At 39.1% G+C, this 17,831-nt stretch overlaps 3 protein-coding genes across 8 annotated transcripts in view; 1 reads left to right on the forward strand and 2 right to left on the reverse strand.

The window, feature by feature from the left end:
- Positions 1 to 3,820, reverse strand: part of odf3l2a (outer dense fiber of sperm tails 3-like 2a) — a 6,427-nt gene extending 2,607 nt beyond the window's left edge. The window contains exons 1-4 of the mRNA XM_046061910.1: positions 3,651 to 3,820; positions 3,194 to 3,304; positions 2,896 to 3,018; positions 2,408 to 2,549 (exon numbers count right to left, since the gene is read on the reverse strand). Of these exons, the coding sequence (XP_045917866.1) occupies positions 2,408 to 2,549; positions 2,896 to 3,018; positions 3,194 to 3,304; positions 3,651 to 3,699 (425 nt within the window). The 5' untranslated portion in view covers positions 3,700 to 3,820. The remainder of the gene's footprint in view (positions 1 to 2,407; positions 2,550 to 2,895; positions 3,019 to 3,193; positions 3,305 to 3,650) is intronic.
- Positions 1 to 11,920, forward strand: part of ebi3 (Epstein-Barr virus induced 3) — a 17,318-nt gene extending 5,398 nt beyond the window's left edge. Inside the window, exons 7-9 of one of the 2 annotated variants that reach the window (XR_006827011.1) lie at positions 3,801 to 3,874; positions 7,466 to 7,556; positions 8,226 to 8,507. The gene's annotated coding sequence lies outside the window, so the exon portion shown is untranslated. Of the gene's footprint in view, positions 1 to 3,800; positions 3,875 to 7,465; positions 7,557 to 8,225; positions 8,508 to 11,472 lie in introns of those variants that run through there. The other variant, XR_006827012.1, reaches the window with a different exon arrangement.
- The window catches only part of crlf1a (cytokine receptor-like factor 1a), a 35,165-nt gene continuing 21,286 nt past the window's right edge, over positions 3,953 to 17,831 (reverse strand). Inside the window, exons 5-10 of one of the 5 annotated variants that reach the window (XR_006827010.1) lie at positions 11,466 to 11,623; positions 10,240 to 10,314; positions 10,072 to 10,165; positions 8,189 to 8,377; positions 7,976 to 8,047; positions 3,953 to 3,969 (exon numbers count right to left, since the gene is read on the reverse strand). Coding sequence is in view for 3 of the 5 variants with exons in the window: in XM_046061908.1 (XP_045917864.1) it covers positions 8,024 to 8,047; positions 8,193 to 8,377; positions 10,072 to 10,165; positions 10,240 to 10,314; positions 11,466 to 11,623 (536 nt within the window). In the remaining 2 variants the exon portion in view is untranslated. Of the gene's footprint in view, positions 3,970 to 7,193; positions 8,048 to 8,188; positions 8,378 to 10,071; positions 10,166 to 10,239; positions 10,315 to 11,465; positions 11,624 to 17,831 lie in introns of those variants that run through there. The other 4 variants (XR_006827009.1, XM_046061908.1, XM_046061907.1 and 1 more) reach the window with 4 other exon arrangements.

The following is a 17,831-nucleotide window of genomic DNA, read 5'->3' on the forward strand; positions in this document are numbered from 1 at the left end:
TGTTATATTTCTGAACTTTTAGTCCCATACACACCAGCACGTACCTTGAGATCCTCGGGCAGAGGTCTGTTGTCTGTTCCAGAGTCTCGACTGAAAACCAAAGGGGACAGAGCGTTTGCTGTCAGGGCCCTGAGGCTCTGGAACAGCCTGCCCGAGGAAATCAGGTCGGCTGAGTCAGTGAACTCTTTTAAGTCCCTTCTTAAAACATACTTTTATAGGAGAGCTTTTCCCGATCTTATTTGACTTTATTTTATCCCTTTTATTTTATTGTATTTTACTAATTTTATATTAATTTTTCATGCTCTTATCTTGTTTTTTTGTATTATTCTTTACACTTGTTAAAGCACTTTGTAACTTGTTTTTGAAAAGTGCTCTACAAATAAGGATTATTATTATTATTATTATTATGTTAATAAAAGATTAAAAGATCACTCTTTCATCTATAATTATAATGGTCTTGAACATTTTGTGAAATGATGAAGTGTTTGTCATGTTCTGACCATAAAAAATAGTTTAAAACCACATTTAACAGTCTGGTGTCTTCAACTTTCACTCAGGGGCAAAAATCATCCTTTAAAATTGAAAGAGAAATTTATCGTGATAATTATCGATATCGACTGATATATTATCGTGATAACATTTTTGGCTATGTTGCTCAGCCCTACAACTAATGCACAAATATACATTTGGTTTGCTAGGAAATGTGGGATTTACTCAAAATAAACTACAGTGCCCGTGTTCATCATAATGAGGGACTATCTCATCTCACTGATGTGTTTTGAATAGTTTCGGACAACAATACTGCCCTACAAAGTCTAAGTGCAGTAACTACGCAAACACTGAAACTGAGAAAAATGCCTTTAAAGTTTTGAGACTAGCCAGTCAAACATGTTGTGGTTAGATCGGTGGTAACGCATTCATGTAATACCTTCTTAGGAAGACATTTTTATAGATAAAAACCAGGACCACTGATGTGCCTTTGACCCTCAAAAAGTAGATACTGCACTCTGCCTTTGGATGACCTTAACCAACTAAAACAGCATTGCAAAGGCAAAGTGCAGTATCTACAAACTAAATGTGTTCATTCAACTTTCTTGTTGTGTTTCTTACTACATGTTGATTGTTTTTAATAGCTTTAAAAGATTTATTCATGTTTGCAAGTTGCAAATGTTGAAATTGCTCAGTAGTAAGCCTCAAAATTAAGTTGTCTTTTATTGCAATTGTCCTTTACCACAGTGTTTTGCTCTTAAAAAATTTACTTTGAAGAAACTGTCATCTTCATTGTCTTCATTTCCCCAACCATCATTAGCATTTTACACAATATATAAATGTTGATGTGTTATACCATTAGAATTTTCATTTTAATTAAAAATTAATTTATAACAAACCAAGGTTATTTTTAAAACAGTAATCAAAAATTTACGCAATTCAAACAATATGAAATGAAAGAACTACAAGTAAGGTGTGTGTGTGTGTGTGTGTGTGTGTGTGTGTGTGTGTGTGTGTGTGTGTGTGTGTGTGTGTGTGTGTGTGTGTGTGTGCGCGTGCGCGTGCGTGCCGGTGCTGTCTGGTGCACTGGTCCACTGTCCTGAGGAGGCACAGCCAACTTTAGCTAACTTTAACATAACTTTACCTGAGCCGGCTAACTTTTGAAGGAGTAACCTCTGTCACAACAATTGGAATAGCTGCTTTAAATGTGAAGAAAGAGATGCCCGAAATAAAAAACATCAACGCGATTATAAATCACGCTGTCACAGGAAATGCGTTAATTCCTGGGAGCAGGTAGGCTAAAAAGTTTGTCTGATTTGCAAGTGGCTGGCTAGCCAACGTAGCTAATATTAACTGATTATAAAGCTGTCATTTGCCTTGCTGCGTTTTAATGCAAGTTTAACAATGATTTTACTGCGGGATTGTGCTATGGTGTTTCTCTATGGTAAGCTAATATTAGCTGTTTGGCTTGTTGGTTATGTGTGAGGGAGTGTTACGATCGGGGCAAACGGTAATACAGTTGACTTCGGGATTAGGTTACCAAGACAGACCGCAGTATCTGCGGTGTCAAAGCCGGGAAAACAAAGCCAGCCAGAGCGCAGTAACATCACTTACTGCGTTTTGCCTTGGTATTAGCTTGGATTTTGTAGTGACTGCAATTTTGACACTCTCGTTTCTCTGAAACGGGGCAAAATTTAAGTAGGAGACTTTGTCACAAGACAGAACAGATGTCATAAAGCCCATTTCAAGTTTTAACTCAATTTTGACCAAATGTGTAGTTACTGCGCTTTGGCTTTGTAGGGCAGAATAGAGTTCTAAGGCACAGAGGGGAAAAAAGCTGTCAGGCTTTGGCTACACAGACGATACTTCTATAGAATATCGCAGACTTATCCTTTAACTTCTGTCCTACTGTCTTCACCTGTTGGGTGCTGGTACAGCATCCACAGAGCGGTATCTGGTGCGGGTGCCGATGGTGTAAGACGGTGGTCTTTGATGAGCATTGAGAGGTGGTGCCTTCTCTGGGCTGTAGGCCCCCGGCCCTGGAGTCTGGAACGGCTCACCTATGAACATTTGGAACAATTGGTTCGGGATGTATTCCTGTCTTTATCACCTTTATTAAATTGGAAAAGATCTGTGTGTGTGTGTGTGTGTGTGTGTGTGTGTGTGTGTGTGTGTGTGTAAGGTGTGTCGGAACAAAACATTCTCTAATCCTCTTCTAATCTTTTAATAGAGTGGTGTTCTAAAGAAAATCCCTTCCTTACCTAATTAATGGGATGTGTGTGTGTGTTTGCTCCAAAGTGTTTGATTCACCAATTGAGATTGAACTACATTCTGTGGTTCACTGATTCAATAATTTAACCAGCATCTATCTATGTATATATTTACAATTTTTAAAATTTGTTTCACCTTTATTCCCTGTGCGCCTTCCTCTGCCCAAAATTGAGTAGGAGGGGGTTTCCATCCGGCCAAACCGGGTGACCATGGCATCAATGTAGTACCTTGGTCCTGGGCTGGAGTCCACAGAGACCACTACAGAAAACACAAAGCACAAGCAATCATCCAAAGACAGATTAAGTGAACCAATTCCAGACAGGCATTTTTTTTAAAAAGTCAAAAAAATATAAAGGATCCATGTGAGTAAAAACTGGGACACCGCAGACCATTATTAAACATGTAGACAAGTGACAGGTATATAACAGCTTACTGGCACTGGTCATGCGGCTGTGGAAGGAATAGGCAGGGCTGCTGGGCTTGGTATAGTCATGATTGATGTATCCAACTGTAGGTGGCAGAGCGTAGCGTCCAGGGCCCGGGCCTGACAATGAGAAGAGGAGGATGATGGTGATGAAAATGATGCAACAGATGCCGCTCCTATCAGCAGTATAGCACACCCGCCGCTCTGCTGGCTCGGGCTGTATTGCCTCTGATGGTTTCCATATGGAGCTCTTTGACTTATTTTCTATGGTTATGCATTTTAACATTCTTCCTCTGCTTGTTTGGGAATGGATTCTAAACAAAGTAGAACTCTCAAACAAGTGTGGAGCAATGGCTGTATAATGCTGTGCGAGATTTCATAGCAGAAACAGTTCAGCTATAATATGGACCATGTGCATAAAACACACACACACACACACACAGGCATACACATTCCTTAAACTGACCTCTTTCTCTAGCAGAGATTATCGGCCGTTTTTTCTCCACCTCCTGCATACTCTGCCTCTTTATTCCTACTTCTTTGTCCTCTTCTCTTCCTCTTTGGGTCCTCTCTGACTTCAGACACTTCCTTTGTTTGTGTGTTTGGCTCTCTCCAGGTAAACCACGGACTCCTGGGTTGAATTATACATGATCATGAGGTGAAGAAACCCTATCTTGACCGAGGCCCTGGGTACGTCCGAACCTGCTCTCCACTTCCTTTTCCCCTGGGTCCACACGGGACAAAAGGTTTTCACAATCAGGGCCAAAAAGTCGACTCTGTCAAGGCTAAAAGGAGGACAGTCAGTGATTGTTTGAGACTAAGATGTCTTAGATCTTCTTTTAAAGTTAAATGAAGAACAAAATCAGCACTGAAGATACTTATGTACAGCACAGAAAATAGAGATTCAGAGGGGAAATGCAACAATAATCATGTCAGTAACATGTAATGTAGTTTAACTAGCAAGGACCACGCAATCAACAGGTACGATTAAGTGATTTATTGATGATCGAAACAGAAAGATGTACGAGGCTTGCAGTTGCTGAATAGATATTCGAGGCATTGTGGGGAAGCTACGAAATCCACTGTAGCACCCGGACACAACGGACCCTCTTAAAACCCTATGGAGTGGTAGAAGGAGATCAGGAGGCAGGACAGAGAAAGGGGTTGGGGGGGAGGGATGCAGGATACGAGAGTGAAGAAGAGGAGTCAGGACGTGTAGGTATTTATGGAAATGCTGCGATGACATGGTTGATGTGTGGTCCCGCTCCTGAAACTCTGCTAATTAGCACCACTCATTTGTCATCCTATTCAGCGGCATTGGGTTACTACAACTAAACAGTAGTATGTGTGGTGAACCTTTCAACTACAGTACATGCACACTGTAACTAATAGCATCTCTGTACACAGGCTATTAAAAATGAACGGACTTAACACTGATCTTCTGTTGCAAGTGGATATTTGACATGCTCAATGTTGCAATTAAAACTATGCACTGGTAAGTATTATATTGTTTTTCTTACTATATATTTAAGATCAGTGCAAGAGCTCTAAATGATTTGTTGCCTAAATAGCTGTTAAATTATGTAACAGCACGCTAAATGGCTTCTTCCAGGAAAAAACAATAAATAACAGTATTGAAATATATTAATAAATATTGAAAAATCAGCAGGAATAGTTCTACTTTTTTTCTTCAATTGTCTTCTACTGTCTGACTTCTAAGTTAGTGAAAAGCCAAAACGGATCAGCACTTCTTAGTGAAAAGTGACTACTCTAAGTACATTTACTCAAGTACTGTTGTTATTCTATGCTTGTACTTTACATTTCTCTTTTATACTACTTTACACTTCACTTCATGGGGCAACTTTCAAAGCAAAGAGAGATTTCAACAATGGTTCTAATCATATAAGGGAGAGTACAACTGAATCTTGGCTGAATCTCGATTTTCATTTTATAAGAAAGCAAGACCATCCCCATGGTTATTAACATTTTCTTTGGACCCTCCCCTAACTGCAATACTTTCTTAATGAGCAGACAGACTGAGGGTAGATTTATAAAACGGAAACACTAATATCTGTTTGATATATATTTTGATAGAAATAAATACAAAATACAGTACATGATATAAGATTAAAAAGCTTGTATTTAATCCATGAAATGTTGCAATCATGCCCTCGATAACAGAATAAAACCACTCACCTCTTACATTCAAACTACAAAACGTAATTTTAAAAAACTATTATTTCTCGTATTGTTTCTGTGTTTTGAGACTTAAAACTGGGTTTGCAGCCAAAAACAAGGTTAAGGAAACTCCACTATATTCCATAGTAGGCTACTTTGACTGCTAGCTTAGCAACTGTGTGCAACTGTGACAGAAAAGCCCCAAGGACCAGGGTTGTAGGACTAGGGGGATGAAGGGGAGTATGCAAAGCCCTCATGTGAGGAGGGCCCATAAAGATACAGAAGTAATAGCCGTGGATGCCGGAGGGGCCCATAGAGAATGTCTATGGATAGGGTCCAGGATTTTTTGCTACGCTAACTGTTGGTAAATACAAAGATGTCTGCTTTCCAGTGTGAGAAACACAGGTAGAAATTCACCCTCTTGCTCTCCCATTCTACTAATTGTATCCATGTAGCCAGAGGTAACTAAAGCCTTTAGAGCAGAGCTATTACCAAGTTAAACCCAGCACTGGTTAAATATTAAACACCAGTGTCACAGACTCAGTAATAAGACTCTTCTGGGTAACCAGCATGAGAGAAGGAACCCATTACGCTGGCAGGCACTGACAATGCAGAGAGCAGTGAGAGATGTGTCACAGATGTAACTCGTTGTTGTGGGACGAGATGAAGCCTGGATTCATCAGGGTAAAAATTTGTCAAAGATGTCAGCTTTTTATGGCCCTCTGCAAAGTTATGTTTTATGTCTGTTTTTGTTCAGGAGCTCATTTACAGAATTCAATGAAAAGTGTTGGGAGGTTTGGCCATGGAGCAGGGAAGAACTAAAGGTGCAGATTGCGCCACCATGTGGTCAGCATTAAAATGTTTTTGCTCCTAAATGCTAAACTCTAAAGCTTTTCTTGGTCTGACACACACATTGTGTATGTATGTACATACATTTTTTCCCATTGAGAATGTTTTATAAGACACTTTTTTGCCACTCCCGGAAATTTCAATAACATTACCTTTTCCATTTTCCTGTGGTTGCAATAATATTGCATACTTTGCCTAATTGACATAAATTGCCATGATTATTAAACACATTTGGTAACAGTGCCTAAATTTAATGGCATGAGCACGATCATGAGTACACTCTGATCAAAGGTTGATTAATTTGACTCACTTGAATTTGCGCACAATCTATCCCTAAACTGTTGTTTGGTATTTTAGATAAGTGAGAAAGGATTTCTAGCACAACTTCACTTACTGCCAAGGTGCACAGAGAAGGGAAACAAGACTGAAGAGGTAGTAGACCCTGATGAAGGCCACAAGCTGAAACGCGTTGGTCTCACAATGAGGTTGTTCCTGTCGCTACAAGAGTTGCTGGAGATATTACTTATTTTAGATTACTGATATTTAATTACTTGATTGATTAAAAACTTCTAAACATTTTCAAATATTAAAAAATAACAAATATGCGACTTGGGGTTTGTGACGCCGACCGTGAATCCAGTTTGAGATCAGGTGGGGACCTTTGTTTTATGTCATGCCTTCTCTCTCTCCTTGTTTCCAGTCATGTCTACTAAAAGGCATAACATTTATTGCACGCTTTCTGCTTATTTTGGGGGTGATATGAAGAGAAAAATTTATTCTATATTCATATTATGTCCATATGAACTAATGTTTGGAAACATTTCAGTTCAGACAATCTGACCAAAATCCTGATCAGTAAGTCATACTCTATGGAGCTACAGAAAAAGAGGTGTATTTATCATTGTGTCTGCTGATTGGAAGTCATTTCCAAACCCTTAATTTCTAACAACATTTTTATAGAACATCAGAGATTGATAACAACTTCAGTCATTGATATTTTCTTTACTAGCTAAACATAACTTAAGAAATAAAACATAACTTTATACAGTTTTAAATATGCTGGTACAATTCAGTACAAAAATAAAGGCAGTGAAACGTCTCCATACACAAACACCATCATGTCATCAGTCACATACTGTCGCTTAGAAACACATGGATGTTGGGTGAACCAGTTTGGCACGTTATCCACTTATTTAACAAAGCATGAATTAAAAATACTGTATGATAATTTGTTACTTTTTCTTTTTACATTAGGACCACAGTGAAAGCTTTGTTTTGGAGTATCCATGGATGCTGAACAGCCACTAGATGGTGCTTTGGATCCACAGGAGAAACTCAAAAAAAGGTCTCAGAATACTTTTATATGCTCGGGCAACACTTCTAGTTTGTCTGAATCTGTTTTGATCACCTTTGTGCACATTTTGAGCAGGCACATGTCCAACGTCTTTACTGACACCCGAGTTATTTATGCTACAACGTCCTTTGAGAAAGCAGAGTAGTCCGTCCATCATCTTTCTAATGATGATACCAGATCCAAGTCCACCTTCTCAGTCCCTCCCAGTTGCACCTTTTCAGACAAAAGAAAGTGCTCATGTCGACTGGAAATGATGCATAAAAGAAGAAAATCCCACAGATTCTTGTTGGACGTCCTCTCACAGCCACGGCTGGTATTCGCACAAAATGTCCATAGCAAAATGTCTTATAATTCCCATATAAGAATACAATCTCTCTTTCTCATACACACATAGACAAAAACACACTCACTCAGTTCTTTTCTTGACTTGTTTTCTGCTTGTAAAAAGGCAGCGTGTGCTAGGATTTATCCCCTTGGAGAACCTAAGTTCAAAAACAAAATCTGTTACAAATCAGAGTTTAAAAAACAGACTGTTTCTACTTTAAGTGTGTATCACATGTGTGTATGCAGCACGTGTCTGTCATTTGAATACATATGTGTGTCCCTGCATTGGTGATGCTTACCTACCTGGTTGCGGACTTTGTGGGATTTCTGCATCAGCACTCTCCACTGGTCGTAGAGCTTCATGGACATGCTGCTGCAGCCGTAGGCGTGTTTCCGCACCCAGCCGAAGAACTGCTTGAGCTCCCTGCGCAGGGTGGAGTTGGAGTCCCCGCTGGACTTCGAGTCACAGGAGCCTGACATCAACCGCTCTGCATGAAGGGAAAGAAAAGGAGGGAGAGAAAGAGAGGGAGAGAATGAGACTGGTATTAGACTGGCTTTGGCGTTCTGTAATGAAACATGTCACAGAACAGCAGTTGTGGAAGAAGTACTGAGATCCCTTATGTGAGTAAAGTAAACAAGTAACAGGTCCTGCATTCAAATGTAAAATAACTCCTTCTGCAGTAGAATGGCCCCTGTGACTGATATTCTATAATAAATGGCATTATTAGATTGTTAATACTGATGCATTAACGCATAGTTGGTTGCAAGATGATTAGCGGTAGGAAAGGGAAAAAAAACAAAGTTTTGCAACACTCTTGCTAACAGCTCATAGACAAGAGGTTTAATCTTAAACCATGCATTGTATTTTATAAAGCTGTTATATTAGGCTAGCTATATCTGTTGAAAAAATGCAGCGAAGTCAAAAGTACAATAGTGGAGTACAGTATAAAGTTAAGTATAAAGTTATATATGAAATCTTCATGTAAAGTACAAGTACTTCAAAAATGTACTCAACTACAGCACTTAAAGCAGCTATAATCTATATTTTTTAACAACAATGTATCAAATGACAATGTGAAAACAATTTGGAAAGTGAAAGGCATCGCTGGTAGTGATGAACTTGCAGTGAATTAACACCTGAATCTGCAGCTTTATAGAGAGTTTCAGCTCTTTCAGCTTTAGCAGGCAGCTGTTTAGTGAAAATGCTATAAAGACCTACTGTACCCTACCTGCTCAGCACCAAACAGCAGACAAACACAGTTAGCGACTAGCTGGTGAACATAGTGGAGCATTGAGCAGCTGAAGAGTCTGATATTTCCCTCTGGAGTTGATAGAGACTGAAAAAACTGAGCTAAATGAGGGTGAATATTGGACTTACATTCATTATGGGGACACATAGACAACTCCAAATGAATGATGTTGCTCTGTATCTGCTATATGTGTAAAGAAGCAACTGGTTGCTAAGTTCACCATTTAAATTTAAAAGGTATGACAGTGTTGTTTTACAACTTGTTTCTCCTGCCCCCAAGTGGCCAAATAATCAGTTATTGCAGGTTTAAATACAGCAAAGCAAAGAAGAAGTAGTAAGAAATTGCTCAAGATGTGTGCCATGGAAAGTTCAGGTTGAACAGTCTGGTCCTTTTGTCAAAATTCCTGGCTTTTGTGGGTGAGTTCTGGGAAACCCTTAAATTAAAAACTCAAGTTTTGTTTTAATAGTCTTGGCCTTCATTCCTGTCAGTTATGATAGGATTAAATTGTGTTCCCTCTCCTTAATTGATCTTTTTATCAGTTCATTGTCAAGCCCTCTGTATTACATCTAAAAGATTACATAACCAACATCTGGTGTTATTTTGCAATGTTTGGTTTGGCAATAATAAAATTTGGTTTGGCTACGATTTTTGATCTTATTTGATTTGATTTTAACTGACCTGCCATAAATAAAACTGCCAATACAATACAAAACAGACAGGAAGAAGGATAAAGAAGGCTAAAACAGCACCGTCTTCTTCTTCTATGAACCTGCCAGTTTCCAGCAATGGGAGAGAGCTGTGGGAAGTGCGGTACACCATGATACAAAACAAATCTTAGTGGTACAAATTGCCTCTTAAAATGGACCAAAAGGCTCTCAAAAAGATCAAGAGCAAAAAAAAAGCCTTAATTTAGTGTTTGAGCGTGTACTCACCACTGTGGGGTGTGGATGCAGCTGTAGGATGGCTCCACTCACTCCAGATCCCAGCTTTACGAGAGCCGTAGATGCCCACAGGGTTACAGCGAACCTAAAGAAAATACAACGTTAAGTACACCCACATACATTTCAATACACACACACACACACATAACCACACCATACCTGGACAAAATACACTGTTCCAGATCTCAGTCCAGCCAATCTACAAGATGTCTGATTCCCGACATCATCCATCACCTACATGAAAGAAAAAAAAGACAAACACAGAGCAGTTGAGCGCTGGAGGTCTGACCGCAGTATTAAATACCAATGGGCATAAACTAAAACACAGCGCAGAATCAAGATGTAGAAAACGCAACCACAAACCATGTACAGACCTAAACATGCATGCACACCACATTGTTTAGTGGCTCCTGATCAGCATGTTTATGAAAATATTTTCATGTAATCGTGCCTGCTGGGTAAAATCTGCTCTCTATTACTTATTACAAAGCTGGTTATGCTGAGAAACACACACACAGAGGAGCGTGCACACACAGGTACTCGTACAGGCAGATGGCAAAAATAAAAGACAAGCAAGTAGAGAAAAAAAAACACCCACATACTGCAGCTAATAATGTTGTCTAATAGTCCCCACTTTCTCTCCGGCATTCAGTCTGTAAACACTTGTTAAGAACGACTACAACAGAAAACAGAACATGGAAATTACAGGCATCAGAGGGCTAATGATGTGACATGGGGAAGGCAAATCGCTGAGCGTCTTTACAGCCATATTGAAGACATTAACAGCTGAGATGAATCTCTCAGTTCTTCAGCATGACCTCATGATTAGGGCCGGTTCAGATGGCAACAGCATTTTGTTTTCACCACCAAACCCTTAAAGCCACTTGGATTTAAGTGTCCTCTCTCCTCCTTCGAAACGGTCTCATCCCTCTTCCGCCGCTTCTCTCCACTCCCCTTCTTTTCTTTTTCCACTTTGCAAGCGAAGACTTGCTTATATTACATCTGTGTAATTCCCCCTTAATTACTGGAGAATCTTCACTCGTACCCAGAGGACTCAAATGAATTCTGGTAAAGCACCATCTGCACAGCTGAAGGTTTTTAACACTGTATTTTTCATTCATTAAATGTTTGACCAGAGGTATACACAGTGGCTCTGGCTTGTGTATTTTCTTCTGATCAAAACCTGATGTGCAGATTTATGACTGATAAAAGTTGAACGGCTCAACTCGTCTGGCAGAGGAGCCCTCAATCAGACTAGATTAGAAGTGATTACAGCGTTAGGATGTGAAACAGCTGGGACGGTGCTGCAGTGATGTATCTGTTTGTGTGGAAGAGACAAAGAGAACTGATTTATGCCCTTTTAATTGTTTGCTCTTGTCCTTTACCTTCCAGTCTTGGCTGTCCTCCAGTCTGTAGCGGATCTGGTATTTGGCCTGAAACAGGAAGTCCTTGAGAGCAGGCGGGGCCTCCCAGCGAACACTCAGCTGGTCCTCTAACTGCCCGACGCGACTGACAGCCACACCTGACGGAGGGTCCGTGGTCACTGGAGGACGAGGAGATGGAGGAGGTTGTTAAGTAAGAAGATCTCATCAAGAGCTAAAACAATGAAAATATGCCTAAAATCAACTGGGTCCAATTCTCAAATATGAATATTTACTAGTTTTTTGACTGTTGGTCAAAGCCATTTGAATACACCACCTTTGGTTCCAGGAAAATGTGATGGGTATTTTCTGACATTTTGTAGACCAAAGTACAGTATTATCAATCATGTCGTAGTATCCATTAATCAATAAAATACTTGTTAGTTGTAGCCCAAATCTCATCATATCTAACAAGTCATGCCTAAAAGTCACCTCTTCTATCTTCCTGACTAATCAGTTAATTTGTTTAGTGTATAGAATCTCTGCAAATAATGAACAATTCCCATAATAATTTCCTACAGGATGATGTCGTCTTTGCTTCAAAAATGACTGAAATTATTATTTTGATAATCAAAACATTTATTTATAACATTTATTTTCATTATACAACATCATTTTTCTTCCGCTCCCAGTTTGTGCCGCTCATCTGAGACTTTTACACTGATTATTACATTCATTCACTGCTATAAGCTACTGCCTACATCACAAGCCATTCAAATTTTAATCCTTAATTATGTAAGCAAATATGAAATATTTGAGAATATTAAATGTAAAAGTATAGGCAAATAAACCTGATATGAACTCTTTGAGTTTTGGTGAAGCATTGTGGCTAACTTGTATATTTTTGCATTATAGACAGAAAAGAGAGAGTGAAACAAGTTAAAAAACATTGACACATTATCACCATTTCAAGTTATGGCAAGCATGTTAGCAAACAGTTGCTGATCTACACACAGAGCAACAATATCATTAATTTGGAGTCTTGTTTCTGTTCACCTGACGAATGTTAAGTCTAATATTCACTGTTTGTTTTTGATCTCTCCCAACTCCTGAGGGAAATACCTGGTTCTTTAGCTGCTAAATGCTCCACGATGTTCATCAGCTAGTTGCTTTTTCACTAAAAACAGCTGTCTGCTGCTGCCAGTAATGACGTTGCTGCTGTAACGCTCCGCAGAGCTGACTTGGGTGATAATTCTCTGTTGATTTGTCATTACATGTGCCTCCGGTCACATTACAGCCATTTCATCAATTGTTAACATAAAAATATTGATTACAACAGCTTTAATGATTTCAGAAATGTCTTTAAAAATTTAATGCATGTGTTACGCAACAGCCTGCTAGATTTGTTTGTGGCTTGTATGTGTGACTATGATGTCATACTCAGTCTCAAATGTACAAACAATGATTTCATGACAGGCACAGTTTGTGCCTGTCATGAAATTATTGCGTTCATTAAAAAGTATATTTCTTTCCTAACAACTTAATGATAAACTTCTGGTGGACAGATTTCCGAGATTGTCATTTTTAGCCAAAAATTCATAGCTAAGGGGCCTATGTCCACATTTCAGAGTTTTGTTTGCAGGGTCAAGAAATCCATTCAATTCAAATTTAAAGCAGTAGGAGTGATATCTTTATGTATAACAACACAATGAAGGATTGTTCAGCGCTGGCGGAGGTTCGTGGTCTCTGAGTGCCTTCTAGTTTCTGAAGAGTTGACTTGTGTGAGCTGGAAGGGGCCTTTTCATCTGACAACGATTATCATTTCAACAAACAAACATATGGTGACAGACCATTATTTTAACTTTCCTCGCGTTTTGTTTTGGGCTTTTGAGATTGTTTCAATATCAACTTCAAGTCCCTTTCATAATGTCATCCTTTACCAATAAACAAACAATACGACCCAGGGGAAAGTAGAAGATGGGAAAGATTCAGTGCAGGGAAAAAGTGGGAGTTGACACAAGAGTTTACCAGTGTTCAGAGGAGCCAGCCAGCCACAAACAAAAATTTGTTACTTCAGACGTGTCAGTTTGTATTCATGGTTGATTTAAAAGTTTAATCTGTCTTAGAAAAAGTATTTGTTATTTTTAATACAAAAGTTGAGAGTAAAGCTAAGAAAACAAAAGCTTTACCTCAGTGGAGACACTAACTGCCCAAACCATATGCATTTAGCTGGACAAACAGATAGACCACAATTAATTAAAATAACTGATGCACTTAAATGTATTTTTCTTGGTGATTTTCTCTTCTTTTACTTGTTAACATAGGGCTTTAAATTGCAGTGGGTTTTATATTATTACATTTTTTTAAGCTTAACTGAAAAATAATCTTTTAAAAGTAGGATTAAAATAGTGTGAAGTACAGTAGAAGCTGAGCTCAACCATGATTTATTCCCATATCTCGACCAAGTTGAGCTTGAATTTGTTTTTTCGTTATTTTAGGATGACATAGTTGTTTTCTTATAATAAAAGGGGTTATTTATAACCAAGGGCACACTTTCCACTTTTCAGAATTATGTTTTTTTCCCCCCCTACCCTTCCACTTTCAGCTTGATTCACTCACTAAAATCTCTCTAAACAGTCTTCGTACTGTCCATCTTTAAGCTGAGAGAAGAGAGGATGCTGATATGTTTTCAATTATTACTGTGATCACAGCAGTTAAGCTTTACAAGCAGCAGTGAGTGTTTCATGGACTTTATTTGCCCCGTGTTTCACCTCTCACACAGAGGCTACTACTGCCTTACCCTCTGGTTGGTGGATGTTTGCAGTAGCCTGAGAGCAGGACTGCCGGCCATACATAGGTCTGGAAAAAAATACTTCACAATCTTTTTAGTAAGTAAAATGAAAATAGAAATGTAATCCATCAAAGCATGACAGCAGGTTTCATAATAATGTGTAATTGCTTGATTGATATGAATGGCATTCAGATATTTTCATTGTTATTTTGAGATAATATATTATACATGATTTTATATCACATTATTCTTGCTCTTTCAACAATTCAGTTAACACAAGAAACTCCAAGATATCCTGAAATAACAAGATAGTTCACTTGTGTAAAATTATAGCACCCATGGCCACTTGGTATTCCATAGTATAGATTGAAGGCAACATTTAAAAAAAAAAAATTTTAATTTAAAAAATAAGTAATTTGTCTGCAAATGTGTTGCTCCCATACATTATATGCATTGGGCAATAAAAGTCAATGAGACATGACAAATTACAGATGAATAATTGTTAACATATGTTGTGTCATCACTAAAGGCATCCTCATCTCAGAGTCAGACACAAGTTGCCTCTAGTCCCTCTGTTCAGAGGGTTCCCCGTGACTGAGGAATGCAGAGAAAGATGTAGGTGTTTCCGCCTCGCCTTCCCTAACTGATTAGACATGACCCGTAGATGTGAGTGACTCACAGCAGCTCGGCGCAGGTGTGGTTGCTGTGTTTTATGACCTGCTACTGTTGTGGAAACTGCTTGAATGAAAAGAATGGCGAGGGCAGCCTGAGCGAAACAAAACGCGCACACAAGTCCAAAAACCGCCCACACTCTGCCTGTCTCTCTGTTTCTATACTGTTACCAGGCCCTGCCCTGCCCTTGAGGTGTGTAAACAGGTGTGTGTGCGAGTGTGTGTGTGCATACATTAGGGAAAAGAAAGGGATTAGAGTTTGATCGACACTTGTTTCCTCGCCAGTGACGCGTTCAGCTCTAAAACACTATATGGTTTTCTCTCTGTGTATTACCCCGACACTATTCTGAACGTGTTAGGAGTGAACTAGGTGAAGAGCTCCAAGCTAATCATGTTGTATTATTTCAGGTCCAAGTCTTTAAGCCTCAAAGCCCAAACTCCTCGGGCCTCGGGGGTCTGCAGGCAGCTTGGAGAGAGGATTAGGTTTGAGGATCAGTCTGTAACATTCCAACACTACATAAAAGGGGGTTAGCGAGTGTCTTCTCTGTGTGTGTGCGGGTTTCTGTTTGTGTGTGTGTGTCCAGTGAGCATGACTAAAGAGAAAATGAGCTCATTTTAAGAGAGAGGGCGTTTTCCTTTGTCACACACCCACGCCTCTCCAGGTGTGTGCATGCATGTGTGTATGAGCGTGTGTGTTTTTTAAGGGGATAATGAGAAAAGAGAAGAATTTGCATGCTCCGTTTGCTTAAACCGCGCTAAGCTAGGCAACGGACCGCATAACAAAGCTTTAAAAGGGAACAGCATTCAGTTCCTATCAGTGTAAAGCTGGATGAGTACTTGTGAACAACTTTCTTCAATAGCCAGAAGCCACAGAACTCCAGCCAATGTCCTGTCTTCTTCAACATTTTAAGGATGCCTATTTGAGGCTAAAGCTCAAGTAATTCGTAGACCCCAACCTGTGGGTCACAAGATAAATCTGAGGGGTCATACTGTTTCATCTCGTGTCGGGCACAGACCTGGCACGTCGCACATATTTATTGTTGATTGTTAATCGTTGTTGTTGTATATTTTTATGTTGTCCGTTTATATATTTATATGTACACAATATTCTTTTCCGTTGCGTTACTTCTGCACGGCACAGACCCAGAATAATGCACATGTATGTACCTGCACTGTTGTTCTTCCCTTCCATATTTATATATTTCTACATTTATTTATGTTGACTTTATGTTTGTCTACGTTTAGCACCGTATCACCACAGCAAATTCCTCGTATGTGTAAAACACTACTTTCCAATAAAGCTCCTTCTGATTCTGATTCTGATTCTGATGAGATGATAATTAGGGGTAGGAATGAACTTCTTAACTTACAGTTTTCCTGCCTTGTTTTCCCTTTAAGGCTTTTAAATCATCTTATTCCACACTGTCTGACAGCATCACATCCAGTGTTATATATGCACTTGTGCCAGCTCTTCATCTATATGATGTTTACACTGGAAGGAATATTTAGCATTGCACCATTCATCAGGTGTGAATATTTTAGATGCCTTTGGAAACTTTGGGATATCCACTGTTATTTCAAATAAAGTTCCACAGGTTTGTAGGCTGCATGCTGTGAGGTTCAAATGGTTAAGAAAACACAGTGAATCTGCTGCACAAATTTATATTTATTTCTTTACAGTCACAGCTTACAGGACACTGAGACCATCTTACATGCCTTTATATCATCATGCCTGGATTACTGCAACAGCCTTTTTACTTGCTTGACCCAAAAATCTATTGACTCCAGACTGTCCAGAACTCAGCTGCCAGGCTTTTAACTAGAACAAAGAAATATGATCACATCACCCCTGTTTTAGCTTCATTACACTGGCTCCCAGTATGTTTTAGAATAGACTTTTATTGATTACTTTTAAAGCTCTTCAGGGCATCTCTCCCTGTTATATCACCGACATTTTAGTCCCATACGCACCAGCACGTACCTTGAGATCCTCGGCTAGAGGTCTTTTGTCTGTTCCAGAGTCTCGACTTAAAACGAAAGGGGACAAAGCATTTGCAGTCAGGGCCCCGAGGCTCTGGAACAGCCTGCCCCCGGAAATCAGGTCAGCTGAGTCAGTGAACTCTTTTAAGTCCCTTCTTAAAACATTTTTATAGGAGCGCCTTTCCCGATTTTATTTGGTTTTATTTTATTCTATTTTATATATAGTTTATATTTACTTTAAACATGTATCTTAGCCTCTAAAGTGTTTTCTTGCTTTTTATCATGTATTTGTTTTTATGTGTTTTATTGTCTTTGCACTTGTTAAAGCATTTTGTAACTTGTTTTTGAAAAGTGCTCTATAAATAAAGATTATTATATTATTATAATATATATAATATTGTCCTCCAGCCCACTTGATGTAATACCTACAAAATTTTTACTGAAAGTAATAGATTCTGTTGGGCCCCATTTGATCTCTGTTTTCAACAGCTCCCTATCTACTGGTTGTGTCCCTGATTATTTTAAAACGGCTTGCGTGAACCCACTTTTAAAGACACCTGGTTTAGATCCCTCCCTCCCACATAATTTTAGACCAATTTCAAAACTGACTTTTATTGCAAAGATTCTAGAAAGAATTGTGTCCAAACAGCTGCTCACTGTACTGGAAAATAACAAATTATTTGAAAAGTTTCAGTCTGGTTTTAGGAAGTACCACAGCACTGAGACTGCCCTGCTTAAAGTCATCAATGACCTTTTAATGTCTGCTGATGAAGGTATGTGCTCAGTCCTTGTACTCCTGGACCTTAGCGCTGCTTTTGACACCATTGATCACAACATCATGTTAGACAGACTGAGGCACTGGGTGGGGATCTCTGGTACTGCCCTAGAATGGTTTTCATCCTACCTGTCAAATAGGAAGTTTTGTGTGTCTGTAAACAACTATGTCTC

The sequence above is a fragment of the Micropterus dolomieu genome, linkage group LG11, assembly GCF_021292245.1.
Source record: "Micropterus dolomieu isolate WLL.071019.BEF.003 ecotype Adirondacks linkage group LG11, ASM2129224v1, whole genome shotgun sequence".
Taxonomy (NCBI): domain Eukaryota; kingdom Metazoa; phylum Chordata; class Actinopteri; order Centrarchiformes; family Centrarchidae; genus Micropterus; species Micropterus dolomieu.